Source organism: Moschus berezovskii, chromosome 25 (assembly GCF_049115385.1).
Source record: "Moschus berezovskii isolate FMDL1 chromosome 25, NW_MosBer_1.0, whole genome shotgun sequence".
Taxonomy (NCBI): Eukaryota; Metazoa; Chordata; class Mammalia; order Artiodactyla; family Moschidae; genus Moschus; species Moschus berezovskii.
This window is the reverse complement of record NC_142484.1, coordinates 8124588-8148433: the sequence shown is the minus strand read 5'-3', so window position 1 is coordinate 8148433 and position 23846 is coordinate 8124588. Positions and strand designations below refer to the sequence as shown.

The 23846-nt window shown below is 54.4% G+C and overlaps 1 protein-coding gene across 1 annotated transcript in view; it reads right to left on the bottom strand.

Moving 5' to 3' along the window:
* Nucleotides 1–23846, bottom strand: part of NRXN2 (neurexin 2) — a 103791-nt gene that overhangs the window by 63011 nt on the left and 16934 nt on the right. Inside the window, exons 4-5 of the mRNA XM_088832122.1 lie at nucleotides 17066–17137; nucleotides 12316–12617 (exon numbers count right to left, since the gene is read on the bottom strand). Of these exons, the coding sequence (XP_088688248.1) occupies nucleotides 12316–12617; nucleotides 17066–17137 (374 nt within the window). The remainder of the gene's footprint in view (nucleotides 1–12315; nucleotides 12618–17065; nucleotides 17138–23846) is intronic.

Below are 23846 nucleotides of genomic sequence, written 5' to 3'. Positions count from 1 at the left end.
TAGGACAGAGACACTTACAGGTTGAGAAAGAAAGGGAAGGGATGTTAGACTCAGACCTTCCTCCCCAGAGGGCAACCCAGACACTCACTCCCACCACCCATTCGCCACTGATCACTGACCCCAGGCACACCTGCTCACACACCACATCTTACTGAAGCCGGTGGGAGGGAGTCCTGACAGCCTCATTTCCAAGCAGCATCCTTTCTGTCATCAGGACCATGGCTAGCACCCCAAGACACAGCAGATACTGCACGCAACCCACATTAATCCACACAACACAGACAGACCGGGCCCTGAGTGAGGCTGAGTAGCACATGACAAATGAGCCACAGCTCTGCCCCGGAAGAGCCATGACCAGTCAAGGAAGAGGGGAAGGAGCCCAGACTCTGCTCCATCCCGCAGGGACGGGGAGGGTGGCCGGAGGTAACTGCAAGGGGCAGCCTATGACCTTGATGGGTTCTCAACCCTTCCTGCTGGTCCCACCTCCCTCCTGCTCTGCTCTGCTGGTTTCCCCCCTTAGGCAAGCTGCTAGCATGAAACCAGGTCCTGGCCACAAATGTTTTGCCTCAGGCACTCCATGCCCATCACGGCCCCAAAGGAAGGGCTGGAAAGAGGGGAATGGCCCTCTGACATCACTCAGAGCCTTTCCCAGCTCCCTGCTATGATTATAGGGTCACTGACCTTCCTGGGAGGAAGATTATTAAGGGAAGAATAAGATCGAGGGTAGATTTTTTTTAACTTGTAAGCAGGTTAGATGGGCTCTGGGGAGTCGTGAAATCCCTTGACATTGTATGCAAACCACTTCAATGGGTTTTTTCCCTCCAGTGAGAGTCCACTGCTGTCACCAAACTCTCAAAAGGCTCATGATCCAAAGATGAGTAAGGCCAATTAGTTTAGGAAGACAGTCCTGGCCTGACCTTAGGACTGCAGAGGGTGGGAATAGAGCATGAGGAGAGGAGGACAGCCAAAGGCGGGTGTGCAGCCACACAGTGAATCCTGATGACTGGACTCAATGGTGCTGGAACATACACTTCAGGTCAGAAATCCTGAGTTCTTATTCGTTCTTTACCATCTTCCAGAACAATCCTCGTTTCACCTCCCTGACTCTCATCTGTGCTTCCATGACTCCTGCTTCTCCAGGCTTACTGTGAGGATCAAATGAGACCAACAAAGTGAGAGCGCTGAACTCTTTTTTTTCCCCATCTTGAACCCCCCTCCCAGAACTCTTCCACTACTTATTACACTGCCCCAGGCCCTCTCAGGCCTCAGTTTCCCCCATATGTTAACTGGGAATAATCTCTGCATGCAATCTAGGCATTTGTCAATTTTAAATGATATTCAAAAAGTGAGAGCTACTTAGAAGAAGCAAAGTCTCCAGTATCAGGTGCAGAGAACACTCCCTTCAGCCTGACCACACCTAACCCAAACCTCTCCACTGGTTGGCCTTTTTAACCTAGATCCACTCTCTCCCCCAAGGAGAAATGCTCAAATAACAAAGAGTCCATACAAAGGAGTTAGTAAAAATAAATGCAAAACCAACCAGAGCCTGGCTGAGGAATGCCTAGGAAATCAGAGCAGGTTGAATGCTGTCTCTTTGGGTGCCAGGTTCTCTGACTCCACTCCTGGCTCAAAGAGCTGATCCCTGGGACAGGTGTCTGAGGGTTTATGAGGTGACTCAGGCCACCAAGAGACACCAGCTCTGGTTGTCAAGGAGGGACGCTCACACTAGAAGGTGTGGGCTTCAGAGACTTAGAATTTCACAGGGACTTTCCCTGCTAGGACTAAAATCAGACAAGGTTGTTTGCCTTTTGACCAACTTAACCAAGTCATTGCATCTTTCCTCCTTCTCCTTCTCAGGCCCAGTTCCTGGGGCATTCTGGGGTTTCATGTAGTTATTTTAGGACTGAATCCCAAGAAAGGATGGTAATAGTATCTCCAGTGGGGCCAGAGGTGCTATATTCTCCAGGGTTTGCTATGGGAAGGGAATTGCTTCTGTACAAAATATCCCTGCCCTGGAAACATGGAGATAATCAGTTAACATTTTATAAAGCTTAATAAAATTATAATTTCCTTTACAGAGTACAGATGCTTTCACTTCCGCTACTCTTCTTGACCCTCACACTGACTCCCTGAAAGGCAAGCGAGGAATGTCAGCCGTTTGGCAGATGAGAAACAGCTTTAGCCCCAGTTCACAGTTTTTAACTGAACTGAGACTGGAAAGAAGGGGAAGTCTTCTGGGCCCTAATTCTCAGATAGTATACCCTAGGGGTTGCCTTTATCTTGCCTCCCTTCTGTCCTCAAAGTCACAGGTTGGCTGTCCAGTGAAGCTCTGTAAAGAAAGAGTTCCAGGGACTTCACTGGTGGTCTAGTGGTTGAGACTCCACGCTTCCACTACAGGGGGCACAGGTTTGATTTCTGGTCAGGGAACTAAGTAAGATCTTGAATGCTGCACATAGTGCAGCCAAAAAATTAATTAATAATAAAGAAAGAATTTCAAACACCCAGTTCCTGACACGTACTCAGTGGCCTGGTCTGAGAGGTAAGCAATGGCAAACTTCTAGAAGCAGCAGCTGAAGAAAAGGGCCTGTGGAAGAGCAGTCCTGGGACCACCACACAACTCCATCTGAACACCAGGATGACAGAATGGCCAAATGAGGCCTCGGATTGGGGAGGGCTGGTATGGCCATGGCCTGGGCACTATCTCAGGGACAGGACAAAGGACAGGACCACCACAGGTCTGTGGGTGCAGGGAAGCACAGAGCTGCCAGAGTATCAGGACAGGCCAGACATGTTCTCAGGGCTCCATCCTCCTGGGGAAGATGAGGAACCTCTCAGACAGGGAGCCCCAGCTCCCAAGCTGCCTCCTCTCCAGCCAGGCAGCTCCGTGGACCTGGGAGGCTGGGCAGGCCAGGCAGCTGCCCCAAGCAGCGTGGGCCCCGTGGGAGCAGACACGTCCATCTGCAGGGTCCCTAGCCTGGCGTTCAATCACTCTGCATTATTAATAGACGATGACTAACCGCCTGCTGCCGCAGAGCCAGGACCAGGCGGGCAGGGGGGAATCCCAGGGGAAGGCACACAGCAGGGCCTGCAGGCACACACTCATGGGTGAGGCGAGGAGCAAAGGGCCAGCCTCAGCTCCTTCCCTGCTCCCACCCATCCCAGCCCCACAACCCGCCTCCTAGGAGCCCTCACAGGCTCAAAAACACAGTCACGCAGCATCCAGCTCATACCAGCGTTTACACTTGTAGACTCACCAGCAGAGTCTCAAACACACAGTACGGTCTCCCACCAACACCCCCTAAATGTCACACCAACATTTACACACAGTCACACCCACACACCAACACACACCAGCTGCGTTTACACAGACACCCACACCGACGCTCACCAGGCCTGAGCCCAACCCAAACAGTGGAGCTCAGCAACAAGTACCCCGATTTCACCCCGCTGGGCCTCCTCCTCTCACCCCTCAACAGGGAAGGGAACCAACCCCGGTCAGAGGCCATGCAGGACAGGCAGCGGTGGGGCAGAGAGGGGACAGGAGATGGGAGGAAGAAAGACAGTGTGAGACACAGTGTTAGTCAGAGCAGCAGAGCGGTGGGGAAACTGGACGCTGTCCCTGGTGGGGGGAAAAGACCATTCATGCCATGCAAGATATGGGGGAGCCAGAACCAAAACCCCTCGAGGCTGGGAAGTGAGGCAGGAGATGCTGTCCCTTCTCAAGCAACCAGCCTGGGGCAGCCCCTAAATTGGCGGGAATGGTGATGTAAAGGAGCTCTGCATCCCCCAAGGCCCCCTCCCCACCTGTGACCTGTGAAGCCATGGCTCCCAGAGGCCTCACCCCCAGCCCCCGCAACCAGCTCGAGGGGTCTGTCCAGGAGCTGACAGTGAGCAGAGCGTAGCATGTCATGAGATGGTGTTTTCCATGGATTTTCAGGAGACCAAGAAAGAAACTAAATCAGAGAAAAGAAACAGGGGTGGGGCAGGGGAGAAAAGGAACAAAAGAAAGCAAGAGAAACAAGCAGCCTGGCATCGGGGCTGGTCTAACCAGAGCCGATGAACATGGGGTCTGCCCCAGGTCTCTCTGGCCAGGAATCTGAACTCAGAAATTAGGGGAGGAGGCTAGGGCTGGGACAGGCCAAATTCCTTGATTTCCATTTGTCTTTTGGATTTGCATTTGGACCAAAAAAGGCAAGAAAAGGGAAAGAAGAAAACTCAAAGAGAAAGAAGCAAAATCTAGAGATTGTCCAGGACGCAGAAAACAACTGGAAGCAAAACAACCAAAACCAAATGGGGAAAGGAAACAAAAGAGGGAGAATCGAACAGTTAAAAAACCCACGGCAAACCAAACGGTAAGACAATTAGAGTGATATCTACCAGATAATGCAGTTTGTTTACCATAGCGTGTCCAATGCCTGCGTGCTTCACCGGAGATATGGGGGAGGGGTGGGGGGTCAAAAAAAAAAACAAGAACAACAAAGACAACAACAAAAGAACAGAACGAAAGAAAAGAAAAAGAAAATGACCAACTGTGAAACTCAAGGAAGGAGGAAAAATATATATCCATATATATTTGGTTGTCTGTTCAGACCCTCCCACCTTAAGTTCAGCTGAAGTGTTTTGTTTAAAGAAAATTAAATTATAATGGGAGGGAGAAATAAAACACACACAGAAATTAAATCTCTTCTCCCAATCCCCGCCCACCCCACCCCTGGAGTCCCCTCCCCCCTCATCCCCTCCGGGAAGAGCCGGCTGCAGAGAAGGTGAACAGTTAAAGACCTTGGTTAGTAGAGAAGGAAACAACAAAAGAACTAGACCAGGAAAGCAAAGACTTAAAGATGGCGACATTCCGCAGATGAGACAGAAAGGTTAGTTCGGTTTTTCACTCATACCTTGCCCACCTGTCCCTGCCCATCCCTTGGTCCCCCCAGGGTTATAAGCGTGTTAGTAACACACACAGAGTTGGCAACGGGGTTTTCCAACAGAGGGTGAGAGAGGGAAGGCAGGGGGTTAAGAAGCAGACCCAATTATGCAGTATTAGTAAGTCCTATGGGCTGAAATGTTAGGGAGTTGAGGGGAAGGCAGGAAGGGGAATAGGGGTGTGAGAAAGGCATGGGCTATTGACTCAGGTAATGAACGCAGGGGGTTGTTGGCTAACTGGTCGACCAGATGGCTTTCCAGAGAACTGGCTAAAGAGCAAGTTGGTGCTGGCCAACTGGCTGGCCTGTGACCATGTTGAGTTAATGGGTTAACTGGTTGGTGATGGGCCAGTTGGCTGTCAGACTGGGAGAATGGTCAAGGCCCCCAGAGAATCCCAGGACTGGCTTGAATGAGAGGCAATTTCACTTGGAGCAAAAGGGAAGGGGTTCCCAAGGAGTATAGGAGGGAATGTAGGTGTCTGCTTTTCCTGAGGATGGAAGATAGCAAATAGACCCAGTGAGTCATGGTATGGGGAAGAGCAGCTCTTTATATTTTTTCCTGTTTCTCTTCCTTCAGAAAGGAAGAGAGAGCAAGTCACCAGCAGAACAGGGAAAAGGAAACTTTGCCCTCCATGGGCTGGTAGAGGGCTCACTCTCACATCATACCTCATCCCAAACCCTCCTCCCCTCACCCACTCTCCCACCCAGAGCCCCTAAATTAATCCTAATTTGACTTTTCAGAGCCCACACTGCCCCCAAATTTCCCTTGGTTCTTCAATCATCCCACCCTATTTCTTCTGCCCCTTTGGGCAGCTGTTTCTCCCAGAATGAAGTACTCCCCACCCCGCTCCACCATCACTCGTGCAAGTCTGTGCAATCAGTCAGACTTTCCCAGCAGCCCACTCTCCTTCCCCACACCCACAGACCCCCAAGCTTCCACTCCCCACAGCCAGCACCAGAAATCCACTCCCCCCCATATACCACAACACGAGAAGGAACACAAAGACCCGCCTCCCTCTAAAATCCCTCACTCCTCTCTAAACTAGAAGCCAGTTTCTTTTACCCCAGACTCCAGAAGCCCCACCCCCATGCAGCTCTATGTTCATTTCCTCTTCTCATGGTCAAAGACGGCAGCAAGAATCACCTTCAAAATTTCCCTTTGAGGAGGAGATGTCAACGGGGCTGAGGCAGCTTCACCCTGTGTGACAGAGATGTTGGGACACTACTGCTTGATGTGCATCAAATACTAAACTGCAAGCCCAAGAGTGTGACTGTGAGAAGGAAAGGTCTTCTGGGGACAGACCCATTAGAGAGCTGTTATAACCAGTGGGCACAGGACTAATTCAGTAAGACAATTAATAAGGGCCTTGTATAATTAAAAATAACAGAATTCGATATTTAGCAGCTAGGAGTGCTGAATGACCAATGTTAATTTATTAGTGATGCAGAAGCAGTTTACCTAACAGGAAGACAAGAATCTAATTGCACGTGCAGAGACTGGACGCTGGGATAACACGTGGTACAAAGACTGGTCCTATCAGCCAGTAGGACTGTTAGGAAATGAAGAGGCCAGCTACTCAGGGCAAGGAAACACTAGCTTCATGACAGCTAAACCCATGGCACCAAAACAGGTACAAGTTCGCTGATAACACTGCACCAGTCAAACAAGACAGGGAAAAACAGGCATTGCAGGTAAAAGTCCAACTACCACTCTTTTGAAGTTAGAACTGGCTGTAGAAACTAAAATAAGGAAAAACCCAGTTTCAACTTTCATGGACAACTTCATTTTTAACAAATAGAAGAGTGAATTAAGAAACAAGCCTGAGAGGGAAGAGCTGTGCATTCAAAGCCTGGGCCTCCCACTGATGTGTCAAGAGATCCAGGCTTCCTCTGATAAACAGCGACATTGCAGTGGATGAGACAGGACTCCTCTAGATCTAGAGAGTGCAGATCCAGAATTTGGTGGTCATGCCCGAGCAGGCAACTGTGGCCAGACACTAGAGTGGAGGCTCCACCGGAACCCAGCTTGAACCCATGATTCAGCAGCCCACACCTTTCCAAATGCTGGGATCTGGAGAGCTGGGGCTTCAGACTAACAACTGGGCAAGGAAGGCTTTGCCCCAGCCACAGAAGCAGCTGGAGGGACCCTGGAGGACAGGAGCACATGGAGGGCCATGCGTGATGAGGGAGGAGGACATCACAGAGGGAAGAGGTCAGTGACTACATCAAGTGTAACTTACCACGACCAAGGGCCTTTGGACAAAACCTTGCCCCATCTCTACCTTAAAGTCTCGACATGGCTCCAGCCCCTCAAGAAAGCCAAGAAGGGGTTTATACACACAAATCACAACAATCTGGATGAAGGCAATCTCTATGGAGCAAGAAAAACTCAGGACAAAGGAAAGAGGGCTCGGATAAAATGGGCCCCTTTTTCAAGAGACAGCAGAACATTTAGATGGTTCAAGACATGGGAACACCCGAGAATGGCAGGACCACAAGGCAAATGACAGGCCCTTTAGCAGTGCACACCGAGGACGAGAGCCAGGCCCGCCCGGGCGGCAGAGGAATGGAGCCAGACAGACCCTCGCCCTCTCACTCCCACAGGAGAGCCTGGGCCAGTTCTTCAACTTGCTTTCTCCTCGTTGATGAATGGAAGTATCTCCCACTTCACAGGATTGTTAGAAAAGTTAGGTGAGATACAAAAAAGAAACGAGACCCTTGAACTTGGAGGCCCATGAACAAGAGAAGTGAGGATGTGATCGGAGCAGTGCTCGAAGAAAGGGACAGGTCCTGATGAAACTCCAAAGAGAGGGCGGGAGTGTAAATGAAGGAGTTTTTCCCAGAGGACAATAGTAGTTCCGGGCTCATATGAAATAATTAGTTCTGCTAATCTGTCCAAAACCTCACCAACTAACTTCAAGGAAGAACCCAAAGGAACCAGCAAAACCACTAGAAAAACAAATAAAAACACTCAGTTTCTGGTATTAAGCCCTCAAGGGGAACTTCCCTGGTTCCCTGGTGGTCCAGTGGTTAAGAATCTGCCTTCCAGTACAGGGGACACAGGTTGGTTCACTGGTCGGGGAACTGGGATCCCACATTCCCAGGAGCAACTCAGCCCGCGCGGCAACTACTGGGACCACACGCCACAGCTAGAGTCCGTGCGCCGCAACCAAGACACAACGCAGACAAACAAAGCACTCAAGGAGCTCACCACCTAGAACGGAGGAAAGAGACGGACACAAATTAACCACACAGACAGAGTGTGGCGACAGGGCCAGAACACAGCAAAAAGGGAGACTGACTGGGCAGGGGTGGGGAGGGCGGTGGGGGTGGCTCAAGAAAAGCCTTACAAAGGTGGTAAGACGGACTGGAAAACCCCACAGCTAACGGTAAAGACGGCAGCGAGCCCACAATGCTCACATGGTACCAAGCCCAGGGCATCACCTCAGACACTCCTCAAAGGCCCCTCTCACCTCACACTGGTTACATAATTTGCCTCAAGTCACTCAGTGACTTGAACCCAGTCAGTCCCAAACCCCAGCTCTAGAGTTTCACCCGGTGGAAAGGAGGGTGAATGGTGATGTCCTCAGGGAGAACTATGGAAATGAAGCAGGCAGCTCAGGAAGCCGGTGTAGACAGGGTGTGCCCAGCAGCACAGTTAGGCCCTGAGGCAGGGTGTGTGACAGGCTAAGAGACCCGGAGGCTGAGCCATAAGGTGGGGGAGGAAGTCCCAAGTGCTGCCAGAACCCATCCTTGAGGACTCCCTCCTTGGGGTCCAGGGGGCCTCCATATGAGGCGCAGCCTCATAGGAGCAGGGTGGGAGGAAGCTGCACGTGATACGTCAAGGACCAGCTTGTCTCCAGAGCTGGTGCTGGTTAGCTGGTCAGAGATGAAATGGACTGGTACTTGGCATGTGTGGTGGGGGAGGCACACCAGTGTGGGAGGAGATAGTGCCCAAGATTGAAAATAGGCTTCAGGGACTTCCCTGGTCCAGTGGATAATAGGCCACGCTCCCAATGCAAGGGGCCCAGGTTTGACCCTTGGTCGGGGAACTAGATCCCACATGCTGAAGCTAAGCCCAAGCACCACGTGCTCTAGAACTTGCTCCACACAGCTAGAGAAGCTGGCAAAGACCCAGCATAACCAAAAAAAAGAGGCCTCAGGGAATCCTCAGATGGAATCACTCTTGCCAAGATCACCCGGGAGACACCACTGGGCATAGAGTCCTCAAGCCTGGACTCAGGGGAAAAGCAGAGCAAAAGCAGGGTGTGGTCTCAGCCAGGCTCCCTCTGGCCTTGACTGCATTGTTCCAAGAGGTTCTGGATGATTCCAGGGGTCACTATATGGTTCAGAGGAGGTGGGGAGAAATTCTGCCTCCTTCCAGTCTTAGGAGCTGGCCTCTTAACCAACACCCAAAGCTGATGAACCAAGAGGAGGAAGAGAGACCCCCTCTGTGTAAATTCTGGGCTAGACTCTCCCCAGGTGGCAGTCCCCCGTCGTTCTAATCACTTGGGGAAAACTACATGAACCCCAGTGCCCTCCCAGAGGCTGGGGCAGATGTCATTTCTCACATTACCCCTGTCTTTGCTCCTAGCCACTCCTGACCCTATGTTACCCCTCAAATCACAAAAGGATCTTTCCAATCCCAGAATGCCATGAGGCCCTTGTCTCTGCACCGTTTCTTCTCCTCAGCACTACCAACACTTGGGGCCAGATCATTCTTTGCAGTGGGGTTGTCCTGTGCATTGGGAGATGTTTAGCAGATATTGGCCTCTACCCAGTAAATGCCAGTAGTACCCTCCCCAAGCTATGACACCCAAAATGCTTCCATACATTTCCAGAACCTCCTGGGGACACCCCCTCCCTCAGTTGAGAACCACGCACTCAAAAGGCCTGGGGAGGATGGACTTGGCAATGAATCCAGAGCACAGCCATCCCCCTGATGGTCACAATGACCCAAAAAGGGCTGCAGCTCACACTTAAGGATGTGAACTTGAGTCAAATACATCTCTCCAGAAACCCTTTCTAAAAAGACCTCTCAATCAAAGTCTTGAAGCAGATACCCCCTGAGCCCCAAAGGCTTGTGTTTGGGTCAATATGACCTGACTCTGCTCTGAGCCATCTGGTAGAGCCAGCCAGGAGAAGTGGTCTGCATCCGTCACCAGCTCAGACCCAGAACTCTGGGAGCACCAGAGGAGGCTACTGTGTCACTGTCCATCCTGGTGCTGCAGAGGCCAGGCCTCACCACTTCTAGGTGGCTTTCCCACCTTCCCTCGTCACAACCTCTCCCACTTGTCTGTCTCTCTCGAGTTCCTAGAACATTTAAGATTCTTGCCACTTAGCTAGCCCTTGTGTGGATTTGCTCTGATAACTTTTAGCAGACTCATCCTGTCTCCTCAAGAGCCAAAGGGCTGGGAGGGTGCGACCATATCTTTTCCCCTCAGTACCCTCTATAGGACTTCCCAGGTGGTGCAGTGCTAAAGAATCTGCCTGCCAGTGCAGGAGACACGGGAGACTGGGGTTCAATTCCTGGGTCAGGAAGATCTCCTGGAGAAGGAAATGGCAACCCACTCCAGTATTCTTGCCTGGAAAATCCCATGGATAGAAGAGTCGGGTGGGCTGCAGTCCATTGGGGCCACAAAAGAGTCAGACATGACTGCACGACTGAGCATACATCCTGTATAGATGGACAATGTATTGGCCAGAGGACACATGGATAAGGGCTCTGGGCTTGCAGTGTGTTGCCAAAGGCAGCACCAGGTGACAGCACTTGTCCTGGGGAGGGAACAGCAGCAAGAAGGCAACTCTGTCCAGCCCTGCAGTAAACAGGGTGGCACCACAGGACAGCCCTCCAGCCGGGTCAGGGGATGATGCCGCTCTTCAGAGCTTGGAGACCACTGAGAACAGGTGCCTAGGTGGGAGCCCGACCACAGCAGGGAGCAGCGGCTTGGAAAGAGCAGGTGGATTAGTCGCGGTGTCCCGACAGCAAGAGGAAGTCACCGTTGAGGGGGATGCCCCATTAGATCATGACTCAGGGGGTTGAAGAGGAACAGGTAAGAACAGTGTGAGGTCTGACGGCCCCTGCCCCCCCAGGAATCTTCAGTGGGAGGAAGGAGAGGAGAAGGAAGTTGCCAATAATGGTGAAGAGGAGAGAAAACAGAAGTTCATTCACCAAGAAGTTCAGCCAAAACCAGGAAACACAGAGAAGGTACCGAGTGAGAGAAGAGCTCCAAACCAGCCCAGACGGTGCCTCCCTGGGCTCAGGGGTTCCACGGTCCTGGCTGCACTCAGCCTGCTGGAGTGAAGCTGGGAAAACATCCCTGCCACCAGTCATGAGAGAAAGCAGTGGACGCAGAGAAATGGATCAGCAGGAGCCTGGCACCCAGGCCCCAGGCACCAAGTGAGCAGGGCAAGGAGTACAGAGGCGGGGACTGGAGCCATCAAGGATGCACAGCGGCCTCATCTGCTTTCAAAAAAGGCTCTGGTTTGGACCGCGCTTGAGGTAGGAACTTCTCAGGGCTGGAAACAAGCTGTGGGGGCTGCTGTCGAGCAGCAGCCTGGCCAGAGAGAGTGCTTCACCTGCCGCAGCCTCCCTGTACCTTGTGAGAGGCAACAGCTACTGAGGATAGAGTCGATGCCCAGAAGCATCAGCACTCCTCCAGGGTGGGGGGCATCTGGGGACGCTGAGAAGAGCCCTGTCCTAACTGCAGGGGCCGCCCCAAGAGTCTCCTGAGCTCCTGTAAGGGCGGGCCTGGAAACCACGGCAAGACAGTCAAGAACCCCTGGGAGAGCCTGCACCCCTTTGGAGGAACAGGACAGGACAGGAGAGAATTGGGGTGCTGCCAGAGGAGAGGCAGGACCAAGCACCTCTCCAGCTGGTTCCCTGCTCACACCTGCTACCCTGACCCTGCTCTGAGCCCAGCCTCAAAGGCCCCGCCTAAGGGCAGGCCACACCCCACCCCATGTGTCCTACACTTTCTGCCTTAACTGGACACCTGCCCCTCCAGGGTCTGGACAGAGTCTCCCCATCCCAGAGCACCCCCAGAGCCAATCATTCAGGTTCTGTCTCACCCCTCCATGTCCTAAATCGCCCTACTGCCAGTTCGCCTGATTTTTCAGCCCCAGCCCTTGAAACCCCAGCACCAAGTCACCAGCATCAATCCAAGCCCAGCCCTTCCTCTTCCCCAGGCTCTGGCCCTGGACAGCTCTGCAGCCTCCTCCCTAGCGTGGATCCTGGTCCTTGTAGCCTGCCCACTGTGGCCACACTCCTGGCCCCTGCCAGCCCACCCAAAGCCTAAACATTCTTCAGAACCACACCCTGCCACCTGGCCTCGCACCCCACTCCCATTCTGCCCCAGACACCGCTGGCCCTTAGCCTTCTTCCTGCTCCCCCTACCTGGCGCAGGTTTCGAGTGACCCGGACATCGTGCCAGGCGTTGTCGTTGAACTTGCCGTTGACAGGTTCCACCAGGGCCTCAAAGGCTCCCGAGCCCAGGTTGATGACGAGCCAGACGGCCCCGGATTTGAGGGACAGGTTGACGTAGTCAGCTGACTTGCCCGTATGCAGCATCAGCCCGTTGCGCTGCAGGGTGCGGAAGGCCAGCGTAATCTCATCCGTGCTGCTCTGGATCGGGTTGTGTGACAGGTCGTAGCAGAAGAACTCATTGCCTTTGAAGGTCGCCACAAACTCTTCCTTGCCTGGACGCCGCCGTGGGGAAACGGAAGAGGGCTGAGCGGCGTGGGCACTCCAGACCTCCCTCTTCCCCTCCAGCCACTGGGCGTAGGTCCGGGGCACCCGGAGCCTCTCAATCCCAATTGCAAGCTGTAGGCTCTCTCCCCTCCCCCCGCTGGCGCCCTCCTCTCCGGACCCCGCCGTCTTTGCTGTCAGAAGCAGCTTCCTCCACACCTATCTCCAAGGCAAGAGGCTGCTAAGTGACTCTCACACTGACAGCTGACAATTAAGCTGCCACAGGGCCAGGCGAAGCAGACAGAAGCAGGCAGTCTCACCGTCTCCTCCCCCACCAGCCCTCCCCCAGCCACTCCCCTTAACAGAAAGATGCAGAAGAGAAACAAGAGGCTGCACCTGAAGTCTTCCTAGAGTGTCCCCTGATGGCGGGGCACCAAGGGTCTCCTGAGTGCAGCCCACCTCCCCCTCCTGCCTCTTTTCCAGTGAGGGCCATTCTCACTGCCTGGGAACAGTCTCAAGCATGACCACCTGGGATGGGACTAGTAGGCCTGTTTCACAGCACTGAGCAAATGGAGAGAACAGGGTTGGGGGGCAGGGGGAAGACACATGGGAGGGTGGTGTGGGTGACAGATGTGCCAGAGATCAGGGGGCGGGGCTTACACAGGAGGCCACCGTGATGGCTGTCACCATCCCCGCCAACTTCCTAGTCCAACCTGAGAGGACAGTGCTGACAAGTCCTAGATTGAGAGCCTCCGAGGGTGGCCAGAGGGCAGGTGTAGGACCCCTGTGTGCCAGGAGATGACCAGAGGCAAGATACATGTGCAGGCCTGGCTCTTGTGTGTGTGTGTGTGTACACACCCAGAACAGGACTCCTTTCACTGGCACTCTTTAAATAGAAGTGAAAACAACTGGAAGGGCCTTAGGGGCATTTTGGAGAAGGAAATGGCAACCCACTCCAGGACTCTTGCCTGGAAAATTCCATGGACGGAGGAGCCTGGTAGGTTACAGTCCATGGGGTTGCAAAGAGTCGGACACGGCTGAGGGAATTCACTTCACTTCACTTCACTTCTAGGGGCATTTAGCTTTCTACAAATGGATGACAACAGCTTAGTGGCGGGAAGGTGGGATCCCAACCCTATACCTTCAGAAGCCAGAGCCCACATCCATAGAGGGAAGAAAACGGGCCATGGAGTCAAGGGAGCACAGGGGACCTGGACCTCTGACAGCGACTCATTTCTCCTCCCAGCGGGGCCCACCCATCTCGCAAGTGAGGGTGGGAGTGAACAAGACAGCCGGCTGAGGGTCTTCATGGAGGGTGGAGTTTCTCAGTACGGGCCCCCAGGCCCAGGAAGAAGCAGGGCATTTGGCCCTCAGAAGGCACCTGCCCACAGTATGCCAGGCCTCATCATCAGCATGGCGTGTGGAAGCCAGGGCTCTCCGGGTGCACCTCCTGCAGATGTCCCTCCCCTGCACAACAGCCCTGCTCTCCCTCCGGGCAGGATGCCTGCAGACTCAGTCCTCACTGCCTCCGGATGCCAAGGCACCAGCTGCTGCCCCAGAGCCTGGCACAGCACTTGCTGCAGCTGGCGAGGCCCGGTTTCCTGAGGCTGTGGGGCAGCAAGGCTGGTGGGGCAAGGGCCACATCGGGACAGCTGGAAGCCCCACCCTGCCCACCTGAGGGCTCCAGCAGAGAGGGCCAGAAAACAAAGAGGAGGAGTCAAGGAGACACAAGGAGGGAAAAGTAGGGAAGAATGGTGATGTGGAGGCAGGCCACGCAGAGAAGGAGAAAGATGGACCATGGGGGACAGAAAGGGTTTGGAGACAGTGCAGAGTTGGAAGTGAGCAAGAGGTGATGGGGAAGCAATCTGGATAAAGAGAAGCACTAACCAGGAGGGGACAGGTAAGGGTGATGGAAGAGGGCCAGCAAGGAAAGGGGGACAGAGACCTCTAGGGAAAGGAAGCCAAGGCCTTGCTGTTTCCATAGCAACCAGGCCTGCTGCCCAGGCACTGGCAGAGCCAGGGGGCTCAAGGACCAGAAAAGGGAACGTGTTTGACCTTGAGTGTGCTCCACGTCCTAGTCTCTCCCGAAAGCCCAGCCTCCCCTCCCACTCCCTCACCTTCACTGCAGTCAAAGAAAATATTAAAAGGAGAGTCAAACAGAAAGAAAGGAAAGAATAAGGCAACCACGTGCAAAAGTGATTGGAACAGAACAAAAGAGCCTGGTGAAAAGGAGAGAGGCGGGCCTAGAGCCGGACCCCGGCTGCCAAGGCAAAGTGGAGAAACAAGGCCATTCCTCGACTCTTCCGGGCTCCGCTCCGGTCTCCTGGGAGAGGAGCCAGAGTAAACCTGTCCTCCATTGCCTGCCACCGCCAGAGACCCAGCAGGCCAGGGATGGGAAGAGGTTTGGAGCAGCCAGAGGGAACCTGGAAGAATTGGAGGAGAGCAACGTAGAAGAGATGAGTAAATGTGAACCAGAAAACCCAAGAACGGTGGGAAGGACAGACAGAGACCGCCCTGGGGTGGGGAGGAAGCAGCAGGACCTCTTGGGATTGGTGGGGATGGGGACGCGGTCTGTCAGGTAAGGATGTGGGGGTCGCCAGGCCCACTGAACTCCCAAGAGCATGAAGCAGATCTGAAAGGAGCGGGACCTGAAACAGCAGGGGTTGCTCGCTCCCATCCCGCCGTGTGGATGCCCCGGAACTACAATTCCCAGCATCACTTCAACATTACGGCTCCTAACCGTCCCTGGCACAGGCAAGGGGTCACTGCTGACACTCGTTTGTCTCCCAGGGTCAGGGAAATGGAGCCCCACCAGTGTCCCCAGTCAAGCTGGATGTAGCTGGAGACCAGTTGTTATGGTCCTGGACCTCTAAAAGCCATGAGGGGCAGAGCAGCAGCCTCCTTTTCAGGCCCTGCTCAAAGCCCTCCTCTGGGAAGGTCTCCAGCCCCCTTAGCCCCTCCCTGCTCTCAATCACTACAGCTGTCTGTTCTGCTCATTTGGCACTTACTGCCTAGTAACATCTTGTACTGCTCCCTTGAGAGGAAGTATGATGTGAAAAAGAAGACCTGGGCACTAATGCTGGCTCTTGCACCAGCTTTGTGACCTTGGCCAAGAGGCAGCATCTCTAAGGCCCAGCTTCCTCCTCAGGACAAAGAAGCTGATCGTCTGTCTACCTCCCAGGTTGCTGTGGGCATCTAGAAAGAGACTGGATGGGGTGAGGCTTCCTAAACTGTAAACCATTCCACAAAAAAACTACTCGTGTTACTCTGATGTAACGTTATGTGTGCGTATGCGCTGCCTCTCTCTCTCCATCAATGAATAAATTAACTCCTCTGCACAAAAGTCTGCACTTTGCCTATACTTTGCATGTACCAACACTGTATTGTAGTTATTTGTTAGAACGTCAATGAGCCCCTTGAGAACAGAGCCCATTCACCCATTTAAAATAAATTTGCTGAGCACACGCCTACATATGTGCCAGGAGCTGTGGAAAACACCAGGGGTATATGAATGAAAATACCCAATCACTGTCCTCAGGAGCTCGGTTGAGAAGGGGAGGCAACCAGGTAAAGTGACAGTTACGATGCCGTGTGGCAAGTGATAGAATGAATGTGCAGACAAAGGGAACGCCGCGCAGTCTGGGGTTTGCCGAGGGAGGTTGGGGGAGACTTCCAGTGCGGGTGGCCTAGCTGCTTTTTCAAGAGTCAGCTGAAAGAGATACCAAATGGCTGGGGAAGAGGGCAGAGATGGCAGAAATCCAGGCCAACAGAACAGCACGTCCTAAAGAACAGGACTTGATAGCCCTAGGGCTTGGCACCCACTGGAGCTCCTTGAGGGGTTGCTTCCCTGCCCTGCAAACTTCTTAGGAAGAGATTCTCTTAAGAGATAGCCTTAGTGCAGGAAAAACAGGGAGCTTGAAACCTACAGCCCTGAGACAGGATAAAGGGCCGCAGGCTGGCCTCAGGGGCATTGGTGAGGTCAGTCTCCTCATCTGTAAACCAAGGGCCACAAGCCCTTCCACCAGGGGGGCGTGAAGGCTCACTGAAGTGACGCCTGTGTTACATACATATTAAAAATGCCAATGTCTTCACCAGAATCCCCCTGGGCTGACACCGAGCGTGCCATCAGAATATAACAGTTAAATGGGGTGTTGAACCTACTGCCCAGCCACTCTCCCAGGGAAACAGGTACTCTCAAGGCATCCCTGTTCTTTGGCCTAAACAACTGCCACAAGAAGACATCTGTGTTCTAGAAATAGGTCATCAGGACAACGGGGCTTTGGGAAAGAGACAGAGTTCTGTGGCCCTTCACACCAGGGCAGGTACTACGGGTGCGGGGTAGACCTCAGAGCCGGTAGAAGGCGCGAGGCCTCTGTTGACTCTGCTGCCCTCCAGGAAGTGAAGATGGCCTGCGGGGGTGGTAAGGGCTGGGCTCTCTGGGGACCGTGGGGTCACTGACCTTTTGACGGCTGGTGCACATCGCCGGCTCCTCCTCTCCCGGCCCCCCCCTCGGAGAACAGTAAGGACCCTACTGGAGAAGCAGAATTGGGGAGTCAGGCACAGGGGGCTAGCCAGGCAGTCCCACCCCAGCCTTGAGGTGATAGAGGGCCCTTTCCAGGGCAGAGCGCCTGCCTGGAGGTAAAGTGGGGTCGGGGTGTGTTCTGGATACTCATTTGCTTCAGGGCCTCCGGGGAAGGAGCTGGTTGACAAACCAAGAACACCAGCCCCACGAACCCCATCAGACTCACAGCCACTGATTCCACCCCTTGCCCAGGGCTGGGGAGATTGGGATGGAGGAGCAGAGGCCTTCTGCCCGACAGCCTGCCTATGGGACAGACCTCTGGTCCTGGGGGCCCTGAACGTCCACGGCCATGCTCAACCCTGACCCGCTGGGCCAGGTTCCTGCTCTTCCACTCGTGCAATAGCTTGACACAGCACCCCCTCTTCCAAAACTGCCTCCGTTCCCACACCAAACCCCTCTTCTGTTCGCTGCTCATCCTCAAGGCAAGACTGGTTCTCCCTCTGCACCTGTTAATTTACTACAGTGTGTGCTCTCAAGGTTGCCTTCATCCACTTCTTGGCCAGTTAGACTGAGGGGTTTCCCAGGGGCAGGGCCACGCTCTGTTTGCTCCTGGTCTTTGCATGGTGCCCTCCGCAGGGCTGTGCACACCAGCAGGTCCTGCCAGGCCGAGCTCACCGTGGGATCAGGAAGGCCTTTCTCAGGGAGGACATCTCGCTCCCCACTGCCCAGTCCCCTGACCCCAGGCCTCCTCTCCAAAGTCCCTGCAGGCACATGTCACCACATCTGGGCCCCAGGCTGCCTTGAGCTCTCTGCCCACCCCGACCAGTGACTCCCAGGCACCACAGCTACCACCAGCCCCTAGGAGATGGTTCTTGAGGGGAACTCAAGGATGGAGTTTAAAAGTCCCTGTCTGGGCCCTGACTCCAACCCCAACCCCCAGAACTAAAGCTAGAATAACACCTGAGCTGTGGCCTTTCAGGGTGGGATGGGGGGCTTTAGGGACCCTTTAGGCCTTCATCTATGACAATGGTAAGCCATAGCCGGCATCTCTAGAACCAGGCACTGAGAGGCAAGAAGGATGTGAATCAATCAGCCAGGCCCTGGCTACCCACTCGGGACTTCCTCCTTTCACACATTTCTCGTCATAATTTCACATCCCTGCACGAATTCCAGATCTCTACCACCCCAGGCCTAAATCCATCCCACTCCAGATCTCAGTCTCTCCTACAGCCCAGCCTGCATCCTGTAGGCCTCTCCTGCCTACAGGCTAAGACCCTCACCCCATCTCTCTGCAAGGTGAGCCCTGACAGAGGACCACCGTGGGCAGGGGAGCAAGGCCTGAGGGTCTGGGAAGGAGTCAGTGACAGGAAGGTCAAAGCTGGGGGATCATGGTCAGGACTCCTGGGCTCTGTCTCCAGGTTTGCTGAACACCAGGGCTTTGAAAGAGGTAAAGACTTGGTCGAAGGGAGACTAAAAATAGCTGAGCAGTCCCAACGGTACCACCAATTAAAGGCTATGTAATCACTAGCAAGTCACTTCATCTCTCTGGGCTTAAATGTCCTCATCTGTCAAACAGGGTCAGGAGACATCCTCAAGTCACCGGCAAGGGTGTATGGGCCAGGGTGGGGTGGCAGGGGGTAGCTATGTTAAGGGGGCATCCCACAGCAGCAGGGTGAGGGGAATGAGGCTGCCTAAAATCCTCTTCCTCCAGCCCATGCTTTTCTCTTTGTATTTGGGTTCACAGAAGAAAAAGAATGATCAGAATGAGTGGAAGGAAATAAAACACCACCATGAGAAAGAAAAAAAAAAAGAGACACTATCAGGAAAACGCAAAAAAGGCGACTGGAGACAACGGCAGGAGCTCAAACATCTCTTGATGTCAGAAACCAAGGTGGGATGAGGGCGGATGGAGTGATTGGGGGAGTTCGGGGAGGGGAGAGCACACACCAGGACCAGCCCCCCGCCCCCTGCCCCAGCACCCCGTAAAGTAAGATATGCCAGAGGAAGGAGGTAGGAAGGCAGGAGGGAGGCGGGGCAGGTGGAGAAGGAGAAGGGGGTGGGGAGGGGGCAGGGCCAGAAAAATCCAGGCGCAGGTTGGGGGCCATCCAATCCAAACCAAACCAGAACTTCAAACCATACCTTCGCTGTTTAACGTCAGGTGAGCCGGACCTTGGAAAGGGGGAGGAGAGAAAGAAAGAGAGGAGAAAAAAAAAGAAGAAAAAAAGAAAGAAAAGGGGAAAGAAACAAAGAAAACACGAGTCATCAAAATCAGCCAGAGAGAGGGGAGAAAAAAGCTTTTGCTGCCACAATTTAAAAACCCTTTTAACTTGTGACAGACATCGAGGGAAAGCCCCCAGCCCAGAGCTGAGGGGAGGGGCCCCGATGCCGAAACAGAAGGTGGAGGGCAGGAGAAGGGGAGAGAGAGAGAGAGAGGAGGGGGCACCGGAGAGGGGGAGGGGGTACAGGCAGAATCAGAGGGAGGAGGGGGCAGGGAGTTACTGCACGGGGAGAGGAGAGTTTGGTTTCTTTTTTTTTCTTCTTGCCGGAAAAAAAAAAGGAAAAGGAGGAGAAGCATGAGGTTGGGAGGGCTGCTTTTTCCTTTTTCTTTTTTTCTTTTTTTTTTTTCTTCCGGGAGGCGGAGAGAAAAAAAAACAGTCAACGAGAAAAACGATTCGGATGAAGGAGAAAATAAAACACGACACAAAAATCAAAGCCACCTGGAGAGAGAGAGAGTGTCCTGTTAGCATGGGACTGAGCTGGCAAGCGGGATCTCCACCCTCCACCCCATCCCACAAGCCTGGCAGAGACGGGAGGACTGGGGCGTGAAGAGCCTGGGCCTGGACGGCCTCTCCCACCAAAGGGGGCTGTGGAAAAGCCTCTATCCAGGCCCCATCCCCCAAGCTGCACCCCCACAGCCTTGGAATGGGTAGCAGGCACCTTGCACACCGGGTTCTGCGAGAAAACTGGAGCTCAGGAGGACACAGAGCGGCAGCAGGTAGGAGGAAGCAGAATCTAGGGGCGTGCTGGATCAAGAAGGGCATCTTGGGACTTCTCTGGTGGTCCAGTGGCTAAAACACCACACTTCTGCTGCAGGGGGCCCTGGGTAGCCGGGAAACTAAAATCCCAGGTGCCCTGGGGCATGGCCAAAAAAATAAAGAATGGGGGTCTGGGACATTCCTTGAGGAGGCCTGGGAGGCTAGGCCAGCACCCTTGGACAGCAAAGACAAAAGAGGATAGCCAAGACCCCCAGGAGGGAGCTCCCTGAGAGGTCAACACACCTCATTGAAAACTATTTTACGAAAAAAACAAAAACCTATTCTACGGAACCTCTTTCTCCAGCCAGGTCCCCTCCGAGCTGCCCCAAAACCTGAATTTTGGAAATGGGGAACACCAGCCCTATATCCAAGACTGAGAGCAAGATTGCTTGGGATTTTTTTTGGAGTCGCCTTGGTCCCTTGAGAGAGCCTTGTCAGCTCTGATTTGGGGGCCCCCTCGGCCTTGGGGGAGAGACTCTGGCCCACTTGACCAGTACCCCAGTCCCTGAAAGGCATCAGTCAAGGAAAACTGCCCTCCAGAGAGGCTAGCAGCACCAGGCCCCACAGCTGAGCTGAGACCCGGGGGCTCCCCCAGGGAACCAGTCAGCCCCACCAACCTCCGCCCTCACCTCCCTACCCCTGCACCCGTGGGGTCTGGCCAAGAGAGTGGGGAAGGAATGGCCTTGCAGCACCACATCGCCCTTGGAAACCACCCCAGGGGCTGTGATCATGAGATGTGAGCCCTGGAGGCAGAAAGCCAGGACCAGGACAGAAGATAGGGGAAAGCACCCCAGCTGTCTCTGAGGCAAGGCTGAGGGTCAGGATGCCTGGGTTCCAGAAAGAAAGGCAGCTTTTAAAAAGGCCAGAAGGGCATGGCCGAGGGCCAAGGGCCGGGGCCCTGCGGAAGATGGGCAAATGGTTCCTGTTGTCCCCTTCTAGACTCAGGCGGCATGGGTCTCTCCCCACTTCTGGTTCCGAGGCCAGTTGGGGGAGGGGAGCACAGCTGCTGTGGGCTGCCTCCAGAAAGAAGAGTTCTTGGGGAGACACAGATTTCATCCACAAAACTGGAGGGAACCCAAGTATTTGGACCGAGTCTCATTCCTTGCTCCGAATGCCCCCACCAACTGTTTCCCCCAAAACTACCATCTTCTTCCAAACCCCCTACCATGCAGGACCCAGACCCGGGGCCCTAGCCCCTCATCCAGGTCTTCCAGGCCCAAGAGCCGAGTGCCCTGTGAACCCCGCTTCTGTCCCCACAGGCCCGCACCACTGCTGGGGGCAGCTGTGTCTTCGCCTCGCAGACCCTTGCACTGCCCGGCTCCCCGCCAGCCTCATTAGCATGCAGCACTCTCCTCTGTCACCACGGCAACCAGCTGCTCGGCTCCCTCAGGCGTGACAGCACCAGCCATCTTGCGGAAGGGGAGGCCGGTTCCCTGCCCTGTCGTCTACTACCCACAGCTCAGGCCAGCCTGGCCTGAGGGTGCCCTCCCTAGAGACTGCCTCCCCACCCAGCCTGAATTCTCTGCTCTCCCAGGCCCTGGCCCTCCTCCTTACACCCCTCCCTGCTTCCACCTGTGGCATCAGCCCCTCTGCCTGCCCCTGAAGAAGAGCCGACAGTGACAGATGGCATTACTAAGGGTCTTTTCCTAGGGCACTTTGTCTGGTTGCTTCTGGGTCTCCTCTCACTGCTACAAGAGGCTAGAGGGAAAGGAGGCAGGGTTACCAGGATCCCCAAAAGGAGATACTTGATAAGAGCTGGGGAGCAGGATGGCTGGGTTCCTGGGAGAAAGCTCGGCCTGAGCCACAGTGTCCAAGGGCCAGAAAAGGGCTGGCACAGAGGACTCAGAAATCTGAAGGGGGACCCGCAGAGTCCAGAGTATAGCACCATCGAGGAGCCCCCCAGTCCATCCCCATGAAGCCACCACCTGCCAAACCTACTGCCCCACTCGCAGTCTCACCCCCTCACTCTCCTAACAGAACCCCAGGGAGGACCAGCGTCGAAAGAAGAAAGAGGGCTACAGGGGACAAGATGGGAAGACACACAAGCAGCCACGTCACAGAGATGCACAGATGCATCAATCCCTGCGTGTGCATACACACACATATGCACACACACACACAACACATACACACGCAGAGCCACAGACACACACCCCTGCCCAACCACTGACATGCAAGGCCTCATCCAGACCAGCAGGCCACCATGGTATCCCCAACAGATGGCTCAGGGCGCTCAGTCCCCACTGCCCCTGCAACCCAACTTCTCTCTGTCCCTCTAGTCTACTTGTTGGGAGAATTGTTCCCTATTTTCTCCCCTTCAGCTCCAGGCCACTGCTGCTCCCCTACCAGCCCTCCGGCTTCTTCTCGTGGCCTGGCTGTTCCCCCCGCGCGCTTCTCCCCTTTCTGCCCCTCCCTGCGCTGCCTCCCTCCTCTTCCCACCTCTACCTGCCCCCCTCCTTCCTCTGGTCTGTCTGCCCCCTCCCCCCAGGCTCTCTCCTCCACCCTTTCCCCCTCTTCCTCTTGTATCTCTCCCTTTGTTCTGGAGGAGACATGACATCAAGAGCAAGTAGAAGTCACATCAGCACTAAATCTTATCTCCAGCCCTCAGAAGGCTGCGTCCACGCAGACGCGCACACTCTCTCTCTCTCACACACACACACAGAGGTAAACACTGACACACGGGGAAACAGACCCAGACAGGACAGATGCAGACACAGATGCAGACGTTTCTACAGAGGCTCCAGGGACATGGGCCACAGGAGACAGGACGCTGCGGGCCACAGAGCTCCGCACACACTCAGACGCATATACAAGTGTATGTGTACAGACGTGCACACAGACATAACAGAGCTGCATGAACACGTGTGCACACAGGTTCACATACACGCATGCGCACGTGGGTGCCTGCCTACAGGGATCAGGGTACCTGAGGACACTCAAGCAGAAGGGACATCGGGGAGAGAGATGAGCCAAACGTGGACACCATGAGGGAAAGTGGATTCCAGCCCCACACTCAGCCAGGCCCCCCGTGCCTTCTTTCTGCCCCAGACTCCCTCATCCAGGGCAGGGTGGGTTGCCCACATACTTCCCAGTCTCGCTGCTCCAGGAAGAAAGTATGGGACAGGTTTGGTGATCGGCATCCTCTCTCCCTCCCAGCCCACAGCCTGCCCTCCTGTGGGGGCCACATGAGCTCCACTGCAGCCCTGCCTTCAAGCCTGGACCATCCAACCCAGTCTTTTCTCCCTGATCTGGTCTACCTCGAAGAAGGAAAAGAAACATGGAAAAGCACAGTGAGAGGTGAAGTTTCAGAGAATGACAGGAACCCAGATGGAGCCCAGGGAAGGACAGAAACAAAGAAGTCCAGGAACAGAGCCCTGGAGAAAAAGAGAGGCATAGACAAAAACCAGAGAGAGAGAAAAGGCAAATGAAGCAGAAGACAGGGAAAGAATGGACAGAGAGACCCTGAAGCGAGGCACGCTCCGCGCCCTTTCTTGGGCCTGGGCTGAAGGAAGAAGCAGACCACCCTACCTACTCATGCCAGCCCAGGGGACAGGGGACTGCAAGTGTGTCAAAGAGGAGAAACAGCCACCCAGCCCACACCCCTGACCCAGGGACCTGTACTCTTCAGACTCTGGAGCAAATTCTACCTGAGCACCACCCCCAGGCCCTGGCAGTATGGCCCT